An 18970-nucleotide genomic window follows, 5' to 3' on the forward strand; every position below is an offset into this window, starting at 1 on the left:
TGTGTTTTGTTTTTTGTTTTTTTTAATTAATACCACATCAATTTGCAGTTTTACAGGAACCAAGATTCAAGTTCCTTAGGTGCTACTGTATTTTTATGTTGCACGCACATACACGCACACACAGTTTCATTAGTAATAGTTCATCTATAGATTTTCCTTAAAAAAAAAAAAAAAAAATTCCTGTGTGGCACAAAGATCTGTCCAATTACCTAAACACAGCAGTAACAAAACAAAAGAGCTAGGTGTGGAGGCTTCCAGTGCAGAGAAGGGTCCTTTGGAGGGGAAGCCCAAAAAGTTGATCAGTGCACTGACTTCTTGGGAGGGCATAAGATAGGATGGACAATGTGAAATCAGCTTAAACATTAAAAAGGAAAGGGGGCTAAGTAAATAGGAAAATGGAGTAAGGCAAGGGTACCTTTTACCCATCTAAATGGCTGAAGTAACTTTTCCAAAACAGTAGAAAGAAAACTTCCACTACCTTCTACAGAGTTGCAGTGCTTTGGGACCATCAAAGACTGTAGCCCTTACTTTAAAGTCACCAGCGCACATTCCCTCTGGATTACCATGACCACAAGTTTTACAACCTGAAGGAACTCACAGATGACTTCTTTCAAGTTGACTGAATTTTCATGTTGGAAAGGGAGAAAGACACTTGTCTCAACAGGAATCAGATTCCTGATCGCCCTCCATCTGATGTCTGTCTGGGTTGTTCTGTTTATCTTTTAATTGCACACGGAGCCCATCCACACAATCTGGTCCTGCCTGGTTGCCCTCACCTAAAACTTCTTGGAAAACACTCTCAAAAGGAGCACCCTGGGCCATGACAGAGGTGCTGAGACATTTTACGTGCCTGAAGATGAAAGGAACCCTCAAAACATAACACACACGTAAAGCTAGCCTCAAAGTTAAAACTCCATATGAACCACAGAACATACTTTCTTACACTAATTTGTGGTCTCTTAACCACAGACACACACAAAATCTCCTCTCAAGCCAGCTTGGCTTTGGTCCTTAGGATACAATGATAAGCATAGGTTAAAGATGTAGCATGTGAAGGAGGAAGCTGCGGAGAAAAGATAAAAGCAAAAAAGGCCTTTTATGTTTCTGTATTCACCTCTTGAGAATGTTCCCCCCCCATGGACTGAGACAGGATTACAATAACTCAACAACTGAGGAGCCCACATGCAGATTATTTTTTTCTCTAACAAGTTTACAGCAGTGTACAGCAGTTACAGACATTTATTTCATAATAAGAAAAGTACAACCATATTTATTAAACTTGAGGTGAGGTGGGCAGGGAAGGAGGAGGAAAGCACATTCAGGAATGAGTTCTCAAACTAAAGCTCAGAACTGGTGCCTACGAGAATAGACACAGACGCCACCCTCCCAAATGGCAGAGACTTTCCTTTCCTAGGGGTGAGCGGGAGGGGAGGGTCGTCCCAGCCCCACCACCTTCCATTTCCATTCTTGGTTCCCAGATGGCATTCTGGGAATCAGGAACTCTATCACCTACAGGTTATTCATAGAGTTGGAAGTTATAGCATTACGTGAAGAAGAGGAATATCACGAGTAGCTGCTCACATTGTGGGGCAGGAAGATGGGATCAGAGGGCTGCCAAAAACCCCATGGGAAGGAATCCCACTCTTGTCCCCAGATAATTTCCTCATAAGTTAATCATTATTTCTTAACTTAAAAATAAGGGTAAAACTCTGATGGGAAGCTGTGTAAGACTAGTCCTTGAGAACTGGATAGCAGAGTCCAAGAGCAGTGCTTTATCTTTCATTTTCTCCTTGACCTCCAATCTCTCCCCTTTCAAGCTACAAGTAAAAGCTCCACCACCATTAAGGTACTGATTTATCCTATTAATTTGACTCTCTCTTTATTCTTTTGGGTCCTAAGATATCAGTTCTTTTTTTAGTCCAACAATTCTTGTGCTTGATACTGAGGGTAAAGGGAAAGGAGGGGAGAAAACACCAAATTAAGAAAAAGAAGCTTGGAATGCAGGCTCGAGCTGACACTGAGCACTTCCTTCATAGTACAAGTAATAACGTTATAACTATTAAGTGGTGTTTTAGTAACTGTTGCATTTCTGGTTCCCATGTACTTATTCTGCCTTCTTTTTTGCGACTCCGGGGAGTTTTGCTTGTATCCTATTGAAGAAAAAAAAAAGAAAAAGGTGAAAACAGACATTAGTTGTAGGTTTTTACTTCAACAGTGACACCGAAAGACAGCCCTGGACTTGCCGGAGCAATGTGACAAATAATCTCCCATCTCCACAGGGCTTATTCTGGATGAAAAGAGGCAGGGGCCAAGTCTGGTCTGGGATGAGCCGAGGGGTCCGCAAAGCTCCATCCCCACTCCCTGCCATCATGCCTGCAGCCTGTCCTCTTTCACTGCCTGCACCTCTTGCGTCCCTCACTGGGGCCTCCAGAGAAGAATAAGGGGTATGTGGGCGTAACGCCTGCTGTGTTCCACACGCTGGCAGTGCAAGAATCCGTTCCTCTGGGAATGCTAGTGACCCACTAGTGCCACAAAAGGAACCAGAAGTCAAGGGTCAAGGTGACAGATAAAAAGACTACAGGAGCTGGCAACAGTTTCCGGCCCCTCACAGAACACCAAAGCTACCCTTCATTTTGTGCATTAAGGTTAGCCATCGCTAAGGTCATTCACATACCTCTCAGCCAATGTCAAAGCCACTCCTCACAAATCCTAGATCCCACAGCAGGGACTGACCAAGACATCAGTTTTAAAGCTAAGCTATGTCCGTATTTCACAATCAGGAGTAAACAGCAACCAGATACGGATTTGTGCTAACTGTCCTTGCCTGGTTTTAGCTCTAATGTATACCTGAAAAAGCAAAAGAGCAAGTAAAGACCCTGGCATCAAGCCAGAGCGGTGGGCATATACTCATAGTTTCCACTTATCAATACTGGAAAAAGCACTAAAATCTGAGGTGTGAAAGGGACTGGGGCGGCAAGTGTGTGTGTGTGTGCGCGTGCGCGCACAAAAGAGATTTAGCTGGGGCGCCTGGGTGGCTCAGTCGTTAAGCGTCTGCCTTCAGCTCAGGTCATGATCTCAGGGTCCTGAGATCGAGCCCCGCATTGGGCTCCCCGCTCGGCAGGAAGCCTGCTTCTCCCTCTCCCTCTCCCCCTGCTTGTGTTCCTGCTCTCGCTATCTCTCTCTCTGTCAAATAAATAAATAAAATCTTTAAAAAACAAAACAAAACAGAAAAGATTTAGCTGCTTGTGTTTTATTTCTTAAATATCTGAATATGAAAAAACGTTAACATCTCAATAAGAAGTGTGGGTTCCTTAGTATTTGCCATAATTACAAAAAAAAAAAAGGCAAAAAAACAAAAAAAACCCCAAACAAAAAACCCCAAATGGTTCCTTGGTAGAAGGAGTCATAGAAATGTCTACCAATATTTTATTACTTGATTTTAATATTAAATTGGTTCAAAAAAAAAGAGAAAACAGGGATTTGGTAGTTTTAGGAAAGGTAGCATTGTGCCTTGAGTCATTTATTTAGTAAAACTCTTATTTCTGAAAAGAGAAGGAAGAGTTTGGCTTAAAATTGATGCACGCAGGCGGGCAGCTGCATACACTTACAAGGCCAATTCAGAAAAGCAAAGCTTCTAATTCCATTGATCTTAAGACACAAAGGATGTTTTTTAAAGAAGAAGGATGAAATAATTTGTAGTAAAATCAAACTAGTAACCAACATTTTTCTTCAGGATGAAAATTCCTTTCTTTGAATCAGTATTTTATAGAGGAGGCTAAAAATAATTGGGGAAGAAAAGCAACACGTTCTGATAAAATGCGGAACTAAAGCATACTTACTTTTCAACAATCGACTTGGTCTGATCGCGGGCGATGCCAACATAGTGATCAATCTGGGTCTTTAAGGAAGGGAAGAGACTCAGTTATGGCAACACACAGATTAACAATTTTCCTGAAGGTAATGTTCTGTTTCCTAGTGTTAACCATTTTTTAAAAACACTATTGCATGTTCTGGGAAATGAAAACAACGCCAGTTTTTAAAATTTATTATTATTTTTTATTTTAAGTGGGCTCCACACTCAGCACAGGGCTTGAACTCACGACCCTGAGATCAAGAGTCACATGCTCTACTGACTGAGCCAGCCAGCTGCCCCAATGATGCCCAGTTTTTATGAGTATTTTAAAAACTTCAGGTATTGGGGCACCTGGGTGGCTCAGTAAGTCAAGCCCCACACATCAGGCTCACTGATCAGTGGGAAGCCTGCTTCTCTCTCTCCCCCCTGCTTGTGCTCTCTTGCTCTCTCTCTCAAATAAAATCTTAAAAACAAACAAAAACCCAAAAAATTCAGGTATTAGGGGTGCCTGGGTGGCTCACTCAACTCCTGATCTCAGCTCAGGTCTTGAGTTCAAGCCCCACGCTGGGCTCCATGCTGGGCGTGAAGCCCACATAAACAAAACAAAACCTAAAAAGACCCTTCGGGTTTCAGACTTTAAATTATGCCATAAACACCTTATAATACTCTGTTGAAGTAAAAATCACTCATTTGTTTTGCTAAGGTTTTACTTTTTAGGTGTTTCCTTTACAGATACTGGAGTAAAGCATTTTCTGAATACTAAAAACGGTCTATTTAATCTATATTCTGTAATCACAAATGTGTTCTGGCTCCTAGGTAAGACTAATTCATTTAATACCAAAAGGCATAAATAAAGCCTGTTGATTGATGACTTAATCTGTAAAGAATAAACTCACAGCATCTAGCAAGGCTTTGTATTCACCATTCCACGATGCAAACATCTCTTCACATAGATGCATTCCCATAATAGCCTCGATAGTTTAAATTTCTTTTCGGACACCAGCTTTTATTTATTTAAGCATTTTTTCAACTTCTTTTTTTGAACAGATAATGCATCCACATGAAATACTTAAAAGACCCACAACAAGGCATAAAAATATACCTTCCTACCCTTCTCTCTCCTAAACATTCAGTTTCTCTTGGTACAGGAAACCACTATTTCTTACAGGCTCCTGACTTACAAACTTAGACTGCAGAAATGGTTACAAAATGATCGCTCATGGGGCCCTGGTGGCTCAGTCAGTAAAGTGTCCAACTCTTGGTTTCCGCTCAGGTCGTGATCTCAAGAGTCGTGAGATCAAGCTGGGCGTGGAGCCTGCTTGAGAGTCTCTCTCCTCCTCCCTCTGCCCCTCCCGCTTGTGCACTCTCTCTCTCTCTCTCAAATAAGTAAATAAATCCTTAAAAAAAAAAAGAAAATGATCACTCCAAACCTTCAATGCCTAAAAAATAAACTAAAGCTAGTCATACATCAACAGGCATATCTGATTCGAGACAGACAAGCGCTCACCTTGTACTTCTCATAGACAATGGGGACACTGAAAATAAGCAGTTCGGCTGTAAGAGAATCACAGGACACGGCAAGTATAAATGTGAGACAGTCAAAAAGACCCAAGACTCAAGTAACACACACATTTTTCCTCATGAAATATAGGGAAACACAGATCTTCAATATGAGAAATCCTACCTAGGGCTCTCATTTAAGGATAGGTAGCTAGAGGTACACAGGCTTTCTTTGTATCACAAATAATTTCCAGATTATGAAAATGATTTCTATAAGATCCCCATATTTAAACCAAATGTAGACAACTCTCCTTTACTTCTGGTTGTTTTGATATTTCTTTATAGTTAAGACCTTTCAAAAAACCTATGGCCACAAACACAGGTTCTTCCAACATCTAATTCAAGGTTTATGGATGTTAAAGGCTGGGCCACATGGAAGGAGTGGAGACATGCTGGGCATTCTCTTGGCTCCTACTTTTACCAATTACAGATGACCCCTCAACATCGTGGGGATTAGGGGCACGGATACCCCATGCAGTCAAAAATCTGCATATAACTTTTGACTCCCCCCCCGCCAAACTTTACTAACAGCCTACTGTTGGCCAGAAGTGTTACCAAGAACAGTCAATTAACACATATTTCGTATGTTATATGTATTATACACTGTATTCTTACAATAAGGTAAGCTAGAGAAAAGAAAACATTAGTCAGAAAATCCTAAGAGAAAATACATTTACAATACTGTACTGTAAAAAATCTGCGTATAAGTGGACCCCCACAGTTCAAACCTGAGTTGTTCAAGGCTAGTTGTACTTCAAAGAGCATGGAGACATTTTCCTTGTCACCTTACCAAGAATCAGAAGGGTGATTCCATTGAAAACAGCACCAACATAGGTCATAAGCCACATGAAGACAGCCAGCTGTGAAGGCCAACATCAGAGGGTTAAGCAGGAACAATCATAATGCAAAATTTAGGTTAACTGATGCCATTCTCCTCTTGCCAATTAAGTCTGCATAAATTTAGTGATGTATGCCATACGTAATTATAATTTCACAATGAAGGTTACACACCGTCTGCACCATACGTTGGCAGTGTGCATCCGAGAATTCTGTAGTCCTCTTAAGCTCAAAGACAGACTGTGACTGCATTTCTGTCAATGATGGTGCCCTTGTTGGGAGGGCACTTAGTTCTACAGGTGTAGGAGATGTCTTCTCTACTGACTCCTATCCCCATTTTTCACAGGTTGATTGAGATAAGCATACATTTGTTTTTATGCAAAATACATTTGCATACATTTATTTACTGTTTTTCCTCTGAATTATAACCTAGTCCCTGGTTTTCCTCAGCCTCACCACCAAAAGCTGTAGAAGCAACTAACCTTCAAGGAGTCAACCAAATCTTCCACCAGAAAGAGACGAATAATGAGTTTCAGGGCTCTGTTGATGTGCACCATGGCAGCATTCACGTAATTATGGAAAGCTTCTGAGGACAGAGTAATGTCTACATCCAGGTAGGCTCTTCCAGAAGAAAAAACAACAGTCATACATTTGACAAGGAAGAAGATCTCTTTCTGTTAGTAGAGCAGTTATTTAGAGTGTGAAATTCCCCCAAGGGCACATTTTAGAAATCTGTAGGGGCATTTTTTGCTTTCATGGGCTGGGGAGAGGGCACCACTGTCTTTCAGTGAGCAGAAGCAAAGATGCCAGATGTCTGCAAAGTGTGGGACATTCATACACAATAAAGAATTGTCCTATGCCCTGCATAACTTTTACTGCCTCACAGGATATTTATGAAGGTGAACTCATTTATAATTATCAAAAGCCCAGAACATATAAAAACAAGGTATTTTCCCCAGTTTTAACATATCCTGAATTTTCTAAAAAACTGTATTTTGTTTATGCTAAACTTTACTAAGATATTTTACACTACTTTGGAAAATCACATCTGTACTGGAGATTATACATCTAAGTACAAGTATCTAATGTCTCTATTGTTTTGTGTGCGTGTAGTCATGTCCAAGCAGTTAAATATTGACTGGAATATATATTATTTTACTATAAATGACTTTCTATCTTATTCCTTTATATTACAATTACAGTCTATTTTTGAAATTTTGTTAATAGGTATCTACGAATTTCATTTCAAAATGATAAAAGAGGCATTATAAAATATTTGTTAACAGAAGAAAAAGGAGAGTGGAGATACTGAGTTTGATAGGGTGGACAACTATAGAAAAAGACAGACTTGGGTTCTGTTTGCAGATGCCCTACAGAATTGAGATGTAACCATGTGCTCATAACTTGTTCCTTCACTCGGTACTTACTGAGTGCCTACTGAGCATCAGACCCTCTGCTATGCACTGACATATCAGGAAAGAGAAAACTGCTTTTGCCTTAAAGAGCCTATAGTCTTGTGGAAAAAAGAGAAAAGCAACAGGCATGCTTTCCTTTCCTATTTATTAAGAAAATATTTACTACCAAATACAAAAGTTATAAAAATTAGATGCTGTAATTCATACAACTTGACAAAACACATTTTATATTCCATAACAGTGTCCTGCAGAAGAGGAAAAACGCTGCTAAGACATCTGAGCTTGTAGCAAAAGTCACATTTATTCACTCAGTGAGCAGCTACTGATTTGTTAAAATTAATTTGCGATAACTTTTTAAATGCCACATATAGTTTAAATTGTCTTCTATTTTCACCAAGAGAAAATAAAAGGACCAGAGCTGCAGCCAGACACTTATTCTGTCATAGTCTTGAGAGGTCATGGAAGAGTTTCTTTCCCTATGACGAAAAGGTTTTGAAAAAACGGTCATTTGTGAATATTAAAATTGTTTATGGGCTAAGATTTCCAAGGGGAAAACATCGTTAAAGTTACAGCACAGAAAGCTAGCAAGTGGATTCTAGAAATGCATGACCTACTGGCCTCAAGACTTGCTCCTGGTATTAAGAAAACTAAAGGGGAAAAAAAAAAAGAAAACTAAAGGAGAGATAAGAAGGAAATCAGTAATAAAACTAAGAGCAAACATATCAAATTTTGATATTACTAAGAGCACAGCCTCAATACTGAGATTTCAAAGTTGTTTTAAGGTTTAACTACATGGGAGGAGGTGGGTGGGGGGATGGGGTAACTGGGTGTTGGATAATAAAGAGGGCACGTGATGTAATGAGCACTGGGTGTTATTTATGACTGATGAATCACTGAACTCTACCTCTGAAACTAATAATACACTATGTTAATTAACTGAATTTAAATAAAAAATGTTTAAAAAATCAAAATCAAAACCAAACCAAAACAAAAAGATTTAACTATAATAGGGAACTTAAGCATGTCCTTGGGACCCCATCTAACCGGGTGCTGTCCTGGAGGCCCTGCTCAGGAATTCAGACAGTCTTCTTTGCTCTTAAAGTGTGAGCCCCTAGTTTGTCAAAAAGTTCTTGGCTCCTAACTTGGTCACTTTTGAAGTGGCAAGGTTTCTAGCTGATGGTTCATGCAAGGGATCAGCTGCATTAGGCTCTATAATTCTTCACTTAGTCAGGTCTGATTGGTAGACCTGCCCAGCCTTGGCAAACCCCTTCTCTAAACTGTCGAATGTTACTTGTGATACTTCCACTCACTTGAATGGATGGCCCTCTTCTGATTTCTGTACAGCTTGGATGACAGACTTGTAGACCCTGAAGCTGATGGTGACAGAGAGAAGAGCCAGGATGAGGTAAGAAACCACACTGATGACACTGAAAGCTGCCAGGGAGAGCAGCATGATCAGTGTGGTGCCAAAGACAAACCCAGTCTTCTTCACATCTCGCCAGAAAATCAGATCGTGCACTGCCAAAAGAAAAGGGAACACAGGTTACATGTAGCCACGTGGCCAGGACTGCTCTTTGGCTGTGTCCTGCATACCTGAGAAGCATTACACTAGCACGCAATTACAAGCGCAACCCTCCTTAAGAGAATCTGTTAAATGAAAATCAAATTGTATGTCAGGAGTGAGGACTCATACTGCAAAAGATTCTTGTGGTTTCTGGACAGGTTCACAAAAACTTAGAAACGTATTTTTTTAGAGATGGCTACTGAAGTACAATGGGATAAAGTGTCAATTTCTTGCAATGCTTTAGCAGAAAGGATGTAGAGTAAGTGTGATAAAATCTTGTTAATTGTTGACTAAATTAAGCAAACTAGGCCGATAAATTCGTTTGGTCACTATAAAACCAAAGCTAATGTATGTATAAATTGGGTGGAGGCAGAAGAGAGTGGTGGATAAAAACAAACCAAACTCGACTAGTGTTAGCTACAACAAAACACCTTTGTCTCTATGTTAATCTGAAGAGAACTCAGGAAGGATGATAGGTAGGGGACCACATCATTATCTAAACCGCTATACCTCTGAAAATGAATGGGGACACTATAACTAATTATTAGGAAACAGGTATAAACCGAAACTGTCTCAGGGAAGTGGGTCTTATGATGTGGGACAGCCAAACTGGAAAAATCTAAGTTCTTCTACTTAAAGACACCTCAAGAACTGTGTGTAAAAGTTTCTAGTAATCACCTTCAATCTAGCAATGACACTATATTTGAATTTTCAATCTGTGAAGGTTAACTTCGACACTAATGGTCCTATTGCAGGTTTTTTCTGTTCATAAAGAAGGGCAAGGGCTGGGCGCCTGGGAGGCTCAGTTGGTTAAGTGACTGCCTTCAGCTCAGGTCATGATCCTGGAGTCCCGGGATCGAGACCCACATCAGGCTCCCTGCTCAGCAGGGAGTCTGCTTCTCCCTCTGACCCTCCTCCCTCTCATGCTCTGTGTCTCTCATTCTCTCTCTCGCAAATAAATAAAATCTTAAAAAAATAAAATAAAAAAAAAGGAAGAAGGGCAAGGGCTTTGGAGTTGGAGAGACAGGTTTGAGTCCTGGTAATTTTTAGCCATATTGTCTTAAATGACCTTTCTAAACCTTTGTTTTTTCTTTTGTAAAATAAAGAAAGTAACATCTATTTCCTAGAGTTGTTTTTATAGGAGGCCAATGCAATAGAATGCTTTGTAAATGACATGCAGTAAACACTCAAATTTTAACTACAACTAAAATATGATAGGCCTGCAAGACTGTGACTGAGGGTAAAATGAACTTGAATCTGTTCAAGTGGACCCCCTGGCACCTAGTTCTTCCCCATATTCCAGCTACAATACTCAACTCTGAAGCCTAACCTTGCTGGAGCCAACGGAACCTAACTTGAAACTTTCACACTAAAGGTATGCTGATTGTAGAGAAGAAATAATCACTGGTTCAGAGATTCCAGCCAAGGGATGTGACACTAGGAGAAGTAAGAGGCATTATGATTCCTGATGGGAAGGTGAGAGTCCCAGACTCACCTAGTTGGACAGGAAAGCTGAACAGAGTGCTACCCTCTTATGAGAGCAAATACTAAGCAGGATTCCTACAGTCAGAGTCCTAATATATAGACGTCACTGTTCCTAAGACCACAAGCACAGTTTCAACACAGAATGCTTCGGAATGGAACAGATACCATGTGCCTCCTGGTGTAATGCACTGAGGACACAACATCACTTCTGTGGTGTTCTTGCCAAAAACATAAAACCTAGATCTAATAAGAAAACACCAGACAAACCCAGACTGAGAAATTTACAACAACATGGATGGACTTAGAGGGTACAACACTAAGTGAAATAAGTCAAACAGAGAAAGACAAGTATCGTATGATTTCGTTCATATGTGGAATTTAATAAACAAAACAAATGAACAAAGAAAAAAGAGACAAAAAAACCAGACTCTTAACTACAGGGAACAAACGTGGTTGCCAGAGGGGAGGTCGGGTGGGGGTGGGTGAAATAGCTGAAGGGGGTTTAGAGTAAGTACACTTACTGTGATGAGCACTGAGTAATGTACAGAACTGCTGAATCATTACACTGTACATCTGAAGTTAATGTAACATTGTACTTATTCTTCAATAAAAAAACAGCAAAAAATAAAGGAGGTAAGATCTGACAACACATAAATGCCAAGTGTGATGATTATAGACTGAACACTGGATAAAGGTGTAAAAACGGTTCTAAAGGGGCGCCTGGGTGGCTCAGTCCTTAAGCATTTGCCTTCGGCTCAGGTCATGATCCCAGGGTCCTGGGATCGAGCCCCACATTGGGCTCCCTGCTCGGCAGGAAGCCTGCTTCTCCCTCTCCCACTTCCCCTGCTTGTGTTCCCTCTCTTGCTGTGTCTCTCTCTGTCAAATAAATAAAATCTTAAAAAAAAAAAAAAAAGGCTCTAAAGGACACCACTGGGACAACAGACAAAATTTGAATGTGGACTATATAACTGATAAAAGCACCGGTGATCCTTGAGCAACACGTGTTTGAACTGCATGGGTCATTTTTGTGGATTTTTTTCTGATATAGTATAGTACTTGTAAATGTATTTTTTCTTCCTTTTGACTTTAATAACATTTTCTTTTCTCTGGCTTACTCTAAGAATACAGTATACAATGCATATAACATACAAAATGTGTATTAGCTGACTGTTCATGTTAGTGGTAAGGCTTCTGGTTAACAGCATGTCACGAGTAGTTAAGTTTTTGGAGAATCAAACGTTCTATGGGAATTTTCAACTACATGGCGCTCAGTGCCCCTTACCGCGATGTTCAAGGGTCAACTATACTGTATCAATATTAAATTTCCTAAATATGGTAAGTGTACTGTGGCTATGTAAATTCTTGAACAAAATTCTTGTTCAAAAACGAAGACAAAAACAAACACTCCAAAGTAGGGGTGTAAAGGGGCAGGATGTTTGCAATCAGCTCTTATATAGTTCAGGAAAAAACATACATTGGGGCCTGGGTGGCTCAGTTGGTTAAGCATCAGCCTTCAAATAAATAAACACATAAATAAAAAAAAAAAAAAAAAAAAAAAAAAAGCATCTGCCTTCAGCTCAGGTCATGATCTCAGGGTCCTGGGATAGAGCCCTATGTTGGGCTCCCTGCCCAGCCAGAAGTCTGCCTGTCCCTCTCCCTCTGCCCAGCTCGTGCTCTCTTCTCTCTCAAATAAATAAATAAAATCTTAAAAAAAAAAAAAAGAAAAAAGAAAAAACATGGATCTATGGAGCGGGGAAAGGAGAGATAAATCTATGGAGCGGGGAAAGGAGCGGGGAAAGGAGAGATAGGCAAATGTTAACAACTGTTGAACTAGAGTGAAGGTTATATGGGAGTTTTTTGTACTATAGTTGCAATTGTTTAAGTTTGAAATATTTGAATGAAAGACAGAAAGAGAAGAAAGAAAGAAAAGCTTACAGGGTAAGACTGGGGTCCAGAGAGAAAAAGACTTGAATGTATCAAAGAGGGGTAATGACACTAGCCTATATGTAAATCTAGATTAGCAAAAGCCACCCTGTCCTCATGAACCTTGCTGCCATCTGCTGGAAAACTGTCATAAGAAATAGTCAAACCTACAATGAGTACACATGTGAATGGTGTCCCCTAGAGGTGTGCAGTACACAACCTGCACAACAGTATTAAGGCCCTAGGCTGGGTCTTAAAAAAAATCAATGGTAGAATTATGGTCTGGTCTAGAAAAGGGACACACTGATTAAAGGGGGGGCGGATAACAGAGGGAAAGGAAAAGCTGGTTAATCCCTCAAACCTCTGTCTGGGATGCTCTTCCTCCACAAAGTCACATGATTTGCCCCTTCACCTCATTTGGGTCCTGGTTCATGGGCTACTTCCCTCAGACTGCCCACCCCACCTAACATCCCCATCCTTTGATCACACTCCATCTCCTTATTCTGCTTTATTTTTCTTTAAATCTGTTCATAAGTGCTTAAAACATGGGCTAATAACCACAGTTTGCATTTGTTTCCTGACGATCTCTCTCAATCTATGAGAGGCTAAGTTTCTGCACCTGGAGCCTATCAAGTACAGCGGACCAAGGATTCTGAGCATACAATACCAAAGAAAGGAACTTGGCAGTCTGGAAATGCTGTCCTCTGATCGTGGAGGAAGAGTTAGGAGGACCAAACACATGAAGAAAAAGGCAAAAGGGGCACCTGAGTGGCTCACTCGGTTAAGCGTCTGCCTTCGGCTCAGGTCATGATCCCAGGGTCCTAGGATCGAGACCCGCATTGGGCTCCCTACTCAGTGGGAGCCAATGCTTCTCCCTCTCCCTCTGCCGCTCTCTCAAATAAATAAATAAAATCTTTTTTTTTTTAAAGACTTTATTTATTTGACAGAGAGAGACACAGCAAGAGAGGGAACACAAGCAGGGGGAGTGGGATCCCAGGAGCCTGGGATCATGACCTGAGCCGAAGGCAGACGCCTAATAACTGAGCCACCCAGGTGCCCCAAATAAATAAAATCTTAAAAAAAAAAGAAAAAGAAAAAGGCAAGAAATGAGGCAGCTGCTGGAAGTTTAAAATGATGAAGCCTCTAGACTTGGTTTTAGTGTTTGCTTCACAACCAGGAAAGCACCAAGAGGCTGCAATGGTTTGGTTCCACAAAATGTTTTTTCTTCTACTTTTCATTCATCTGCTCCTACTACTTCAGTAGAGAACTTCTTTAAAACAGGAAATTCCTTATTTTTTTTTTGAGAGAGAGTGTGTGTGTGCGGGGTTGGGGGGTCGTGGGCAAAGGGAGAGGGAGAGAGAGAGAATCGTAAGCAGGCTCCACACTGAACACTGAGCCTGATGCAGGGTACGATCTCATGACCTGAGCTGAAATTAAGAGTTGAATGCTCAACTGACTGAGCCACCCAGGTGCCCCTCTCAGCAAGCTTTAATTAAGTGCCTACCATGTACCAGGCAAGTACTAGTAACTGGGAATATAATATAACAGTGAGCAAGGCAAACAAGATCCTTACTTTCCGGGGGGGAAGAGAGGCATGAATAACAAACAAGCTAAGTGTTACCTGTACCAGAGGCTTGTAAGATATGAATCCATTGTGCCATGATGAAAATAAGGTGTGTACTCTAACACGCATGACCGAAGCTAACGGTCAGGAAAAGCCTCTTGGAGGACTGACATGAAAGGTGAGATATGAAAAATGAGAAGGAGCTGGCCATGCAAAAGGCCAGAAGGGTGTGACAAGGCTGGAGAGGAGGAGCTAGATCAAGGCAGGAGCTAGATCATGGAGTACTTTTATAGAGCAAGGTAAGGAGCTTGGATTTTAACTTCAGGTGAAATGGGAAGCCACTAAAGGTCAAGCAGGGGAATAACATGGTATATTGTATTTTAAAAAGAGGTACACTTTTACTGTCCTCTGATTGTGGAGGAAGAGTTAGGAGGACCAAACACATGAAGAAAAAGGCAAAAGGGGCACCTGAGTGGCTCAGAAATGGATTGGGGTGGGGTAAAAGTACAGGCAGAGAGACTTTGTAGGAGACTAAGGTGGAGATTCAAGTGCGAGATGATGGTCATTTAGATTAGGATGGGGGCAGTCAGGATGGAGAAGAGTGGACAGATTTGAGCTATATTTTGGAGTAGAACAGGGAGAACCTGGTGGTGGACGAGATGTGGGAGATGATCGACAGAAGAAATATGGATGAACCATAGGTTTGGGGCCTGAACAAATGGATGGCTGTGGTGTCATTTAATGAGGTAAGGTAAGGAATAGCAGAGTACAAAGCATGTTAGTTTGGGATGGATGTTCGAGATGGCCACCAGTGTATATAGCACACAGGCCAAGTCTGAGCAGGAGATACACATTTGGAAGTCACAAGCACACAAACAATATTTAAAAGTCATAAAAATGGATGAGGTTACCTAGGACTGATAGGGAAGCAGGCCTAGGTCTTAATTCAATGGCACTCTAATATTTAGTAACTGAATAAAACTAGAGGAGCTAGTGGAAGTGAACGGAAGCAGTAACCAGGGAGGTAGGGGAGAACTAAGAGAGTATGGTATCACAGAAGTGGAGAGAGAAGTACTTTGAGGAGGTGTGGAAACTGATGAATTCTGCTGAGCTTGAATAAGGAAAAAGGTAATCATGGACTTGGCAACATGGAGAGAGTTGGTGATCTGATTAAAACTATTCAATGGAGGGGGCGCCTGGGTGGCTCAGTCGTTAAGCGTCTGCCTTCGGCTCAGGTCATGATCTCAGGGTCCTGGGATTGAGCCCCACATCGGGCTCCCTGCTCTGTGGGGAGCTTGCTTCTCCCTCTCCCACTCCCCTGCTCGTGTTCCCTCTCTCGCTGTCTCTCTCTCTGTCAAATAAATAAATAAAATCTTAAAAAAAAAAAAGATTAAGTGGTTGACATATTTTTAAAAAAAACCTATTCAATGGAGAGGCACCTGAGTGGCTCAGTTAGTTGGGCGCCCGGCTCTTGATTTAGGTTCTGGTCATGATCTCAGTCAGGGTCATGGGACTGGGATTCTCTCTCCCTCTGCCCCTCCTCGTTCATGCTCTTTCTCTCAAAATAAAATAAAATAAAATAAAATCTTAAAAAAAAAAGCTGTTCAGTGGAGTGATGCAAACACAAGCAACTGAAGGGAGCAGAAGAGGAATTAGTGGTGAGATGTGGAGGCAGTGGGAGAGGAAATGCCTATGAAGTCTAGCTGTGAGGGGGAGTAGGGACATTTGGGGCCAAGGGACAGTTTTTTTAAAAGATGGGGGAAAAAAAAAAAAGATGGGAAACACTAAAGCATGCTTATATGCTGACACAAGCAGAAAGAGCTGAAGGGGGCAGAAGTAGTTCAGGAGAAGGGAGGGATAGAGACCCAGAGCCCAGATGAAGTGGCTGACCCTTGTTAGAGCAACACAGTGAAGAAGATGAGGACAGACACAGGCCCATTCATAGATCTGAAGACTGCAAGAAGAGGGATTTCTTTCTGAATGCTTCTAGTTTCTCAACAAAAAAGTGTTGAGGTCATCAGCTGACGTGAGGGCAAGGTGATGAAGAAGGTTTATAGAGAAAGAAAAAGATAAATGGTTGTTTCAGAAAAGTGAGAAACTGTCTTTAAACTCTTAGAAGAAAACAGGAGTTAAATAGGTGATGGAAATGAAGGAGTGCACTTGCAATGAGCACCGGGTGATGTATGGAACTGCTGAATCACTATATTGTACACCTGAAACTAATATAACACTGTATGTACTGTATGTTAACTAACTGGAATTAAAATAAAAACTTAAAAAAAAAAAAAGAAAACAAGAGTAAATCTTTGTGACCCTGAGTTAGGCAATGATTTCTCAACCAAAAGCACAAGTGACAAAAAAAGAACAGATAAACGGTACTATATCAAAATTATAAACCTTTATGCTGTAAACGGTACCAAGAAAATGACAAGAGTCACAAAATGAGAGAATATATTTGCAAATTATATATCTGATAAGGTATTTGTGTTCAAAATACAAGATTATATAAAGAATTGTAAAACTCAATAATTAAAAAATAGCCCAACTGAAAAATAAACAAGGGATATGAATAGACATTTCTCCAAAGATTACAAATGCCCAATAAGCACATAAAAAGATGCTCCACATCATTAGTCATTAGGGAAGTACAAATCAAAATCACAGTGAACCCACTAGGATAGCTATCATAAAGAATACAGTAACAAATATTGGCAAGGACATGGAGAAATTGGAACCCTCTTACATTCCTAGTGGGAATGAAGAATGGCGCAGCCACTTGGGAAAACAGTTTGGCAGTTCCTCAAAAAGCTAAACTTAGAATTATTATATGACCCAGCAATTCCACTCTTAGGCAAATGCTGGAGAAATAAAAACATACAACAACACAAAAATTCGTGTACACCAATATTTATCAGAAACATTATTCATAATAGCCAAAAAGTGGAAACAATCCAAATGTCCATCAACTGATGAATAGATGAATAACATGTAGTATATATCCATACAATGTAATTATTATAGAGCAATAAAAAGGAGTGAAGTTCTAATGCTACTTGCTATGACATGGCTAAAACTTGAAAACATCAGGCTAAGTGAAAGAAGCCAATTATAAGAGACCACATATTGCATGACTCCACTTATATAAAACATCCAGTATAAGCAAATCTATAGGGACAGACAATATATTAGTTGTTGTTTAGGGCTGTGGTAGTGGTGGGAAATGAAGAGTGAATGCTAATGAGTATGGGGTTTCTTTTTTGTAGGGGGACTAAAATGTTCTAAAATTGGACAGTGATGATAAAATACATTTAGCTGCACACTTAAATGGATGAATTGTATAGTATATGTGAATTGTACCCCAATAAAGGTGAAATATATATATAGTTAGGGATTTCAACATCTCTCTCTCTCAATAATTGGTAGACCAAGTAGACAGAAAAATCAGTAAAAATATAGAAGACTTAAACACTACTAGCCAATATGACCTTCTTGATATTTATAGAACACTCCACAAAACAACAGCAGAACTTTTCAAGTACATGTGGAACATTCACCAAGATAAACCAAATCCTGGGCCATGAAATAGTCCGATACATTTTAAGATTTATTTATTTATTTTGAGAGAGAAAGAGTACACACATGCAAGGAGGGGGAGGGGCAGAGGCAGAGGGAGAGAGAGAATCTCAAGCAGATTTCACGCCGAGCATGGAGTCTGACACGGGGCTTGATCTCACATCCCTGAGATCATGACCTGAGCCGAAATCAAGAGCCGGATGCTTAGCCTACTGAGCCACCAGGTGCCCCCAATACATTTTATTTGATTTTATTTTTTTAAAAGATTTTATTTATTTGACAGAGCACAAGCAGAGGGAGAGAGAGGGAGAAGCAGGCTTCTTGCTCAGCAAGGAGCCCGATGTGGGACTCTATCCCAGGACCCTGGGATCATAACCCGGGCCAAAGGCAGCCACCTAACTGACTGAGCCACCCAGGCATCCTCCCCTGAATACATTTTAAAGGATTCAAGTCACTTTTATGTTTTCTGACTACAAGGTAATTATATTAGAAATAATAACAAAAGATATTGGGAAAGAAAGATATTGGGGAAACCTTCAATATTTGTAAACTAAATACACTTTTAATGAATCAAAAAAGAAATCATCAGGGAAATTAGAAAGTATTCTGAACTGAAAGAAAATAAAAACTTGTGGGATCTAAAAAAACCCACCACCACCATTACCAACAACAACAAACAAAACTTGTGGGATCTAACTAAAGTAATACATAGCATGAAAGTGCCTATGTTAGAAAAGATGACAACTCAGTGATCTCAGCTGCAACCCTAAAAAACCAGAAAAAGAACCTGAACCCCAAGTAAACAGAAGAAAGTAAATAATAAAAATCAGAGCAGACATCGGGGCATTGGAGTGGCTCAGTCAGTTGAGTGACTTCAGCTCAGGTCACGATCTCAGGGCCCTGGGATCAAGCCCCATGTTGGGCTCCCCGCTCAGCAGGGAGTCTGCTTCTCCCTCTGCCTGACCCTCCCCCCTGCTCATGCTCTCTCTCTCTCTCAAATAAATAAATAAATAAAATCTTAAAAAAAAAAATCAGAGCAGACATCAATGAAATAGGTAACAGAAAAATAACAGAGAAAATTAATGAAGCCAAAGTTCTTTGACAGTATCAATAAAATAGATAAAACTCTAACTAGATTAATCAAGAGAAGGTGAAAGAGTAAAAAAACTGCCAGTACCAAGAACGAGAGAGGTGAC

The 18970-nt window shown here is 40.4% G+C and overlaps 1 protein-coding gene across 3 annotated transcripts in view; it reads right to left on the reverse strand.

The window, feature by feature from the left end:
* Positions 1-4: 4 nt before the first annotated feature.
* The window catches only part of RTN3 (reticulon 3), a 62347-nt gene continuing 43381 nt past the window's right edge, over positions 5-18970 (reverse strand). For all 3 annotated transcript variants that reach the window (XM_036100414.2, XM_036100416.2, XM_036100417.2), the window contains 6 exons: positions 8976-9183; positions 6733-6871; positions 6204-6273; positions 5361-5407; positions 3840-3898; positions 5-2150 (listed from right to left, as the gene is read on the reverse strand). In XM_036100414.2, coding sequence (XP_035956307.1) covers positions 2105-2150; positions 3840-3898; positions 5361-5407; positions 6204-6273; positions 6733-6871; positions 8976-9183 — 569 coding nt within the window. In that variant the 3' untranslated portion in view covers positions 5-2104. The remainder of the gene's footprint in view (positions 2151-3839; positions 3899-5360; positions 5408-6203; positions 6274-6732; positions 6872-8975; positions 9184-18970) is intronic.

This window comes from Halichoerus grypus, chromosome 11, assembly GCF_964656455.1.
Source record: "Halichoerus grypus chromosome 11, mHalGry1.hap1.1, whole genome shotgun sequence".
Classification (NCBI taxonomy): domain Eukaryota; kingdom Metazoa; phylum Chordata; class Mammalia; order Carnivora; family Phocidae; genus Halichoerus; species Halichoerus grypus.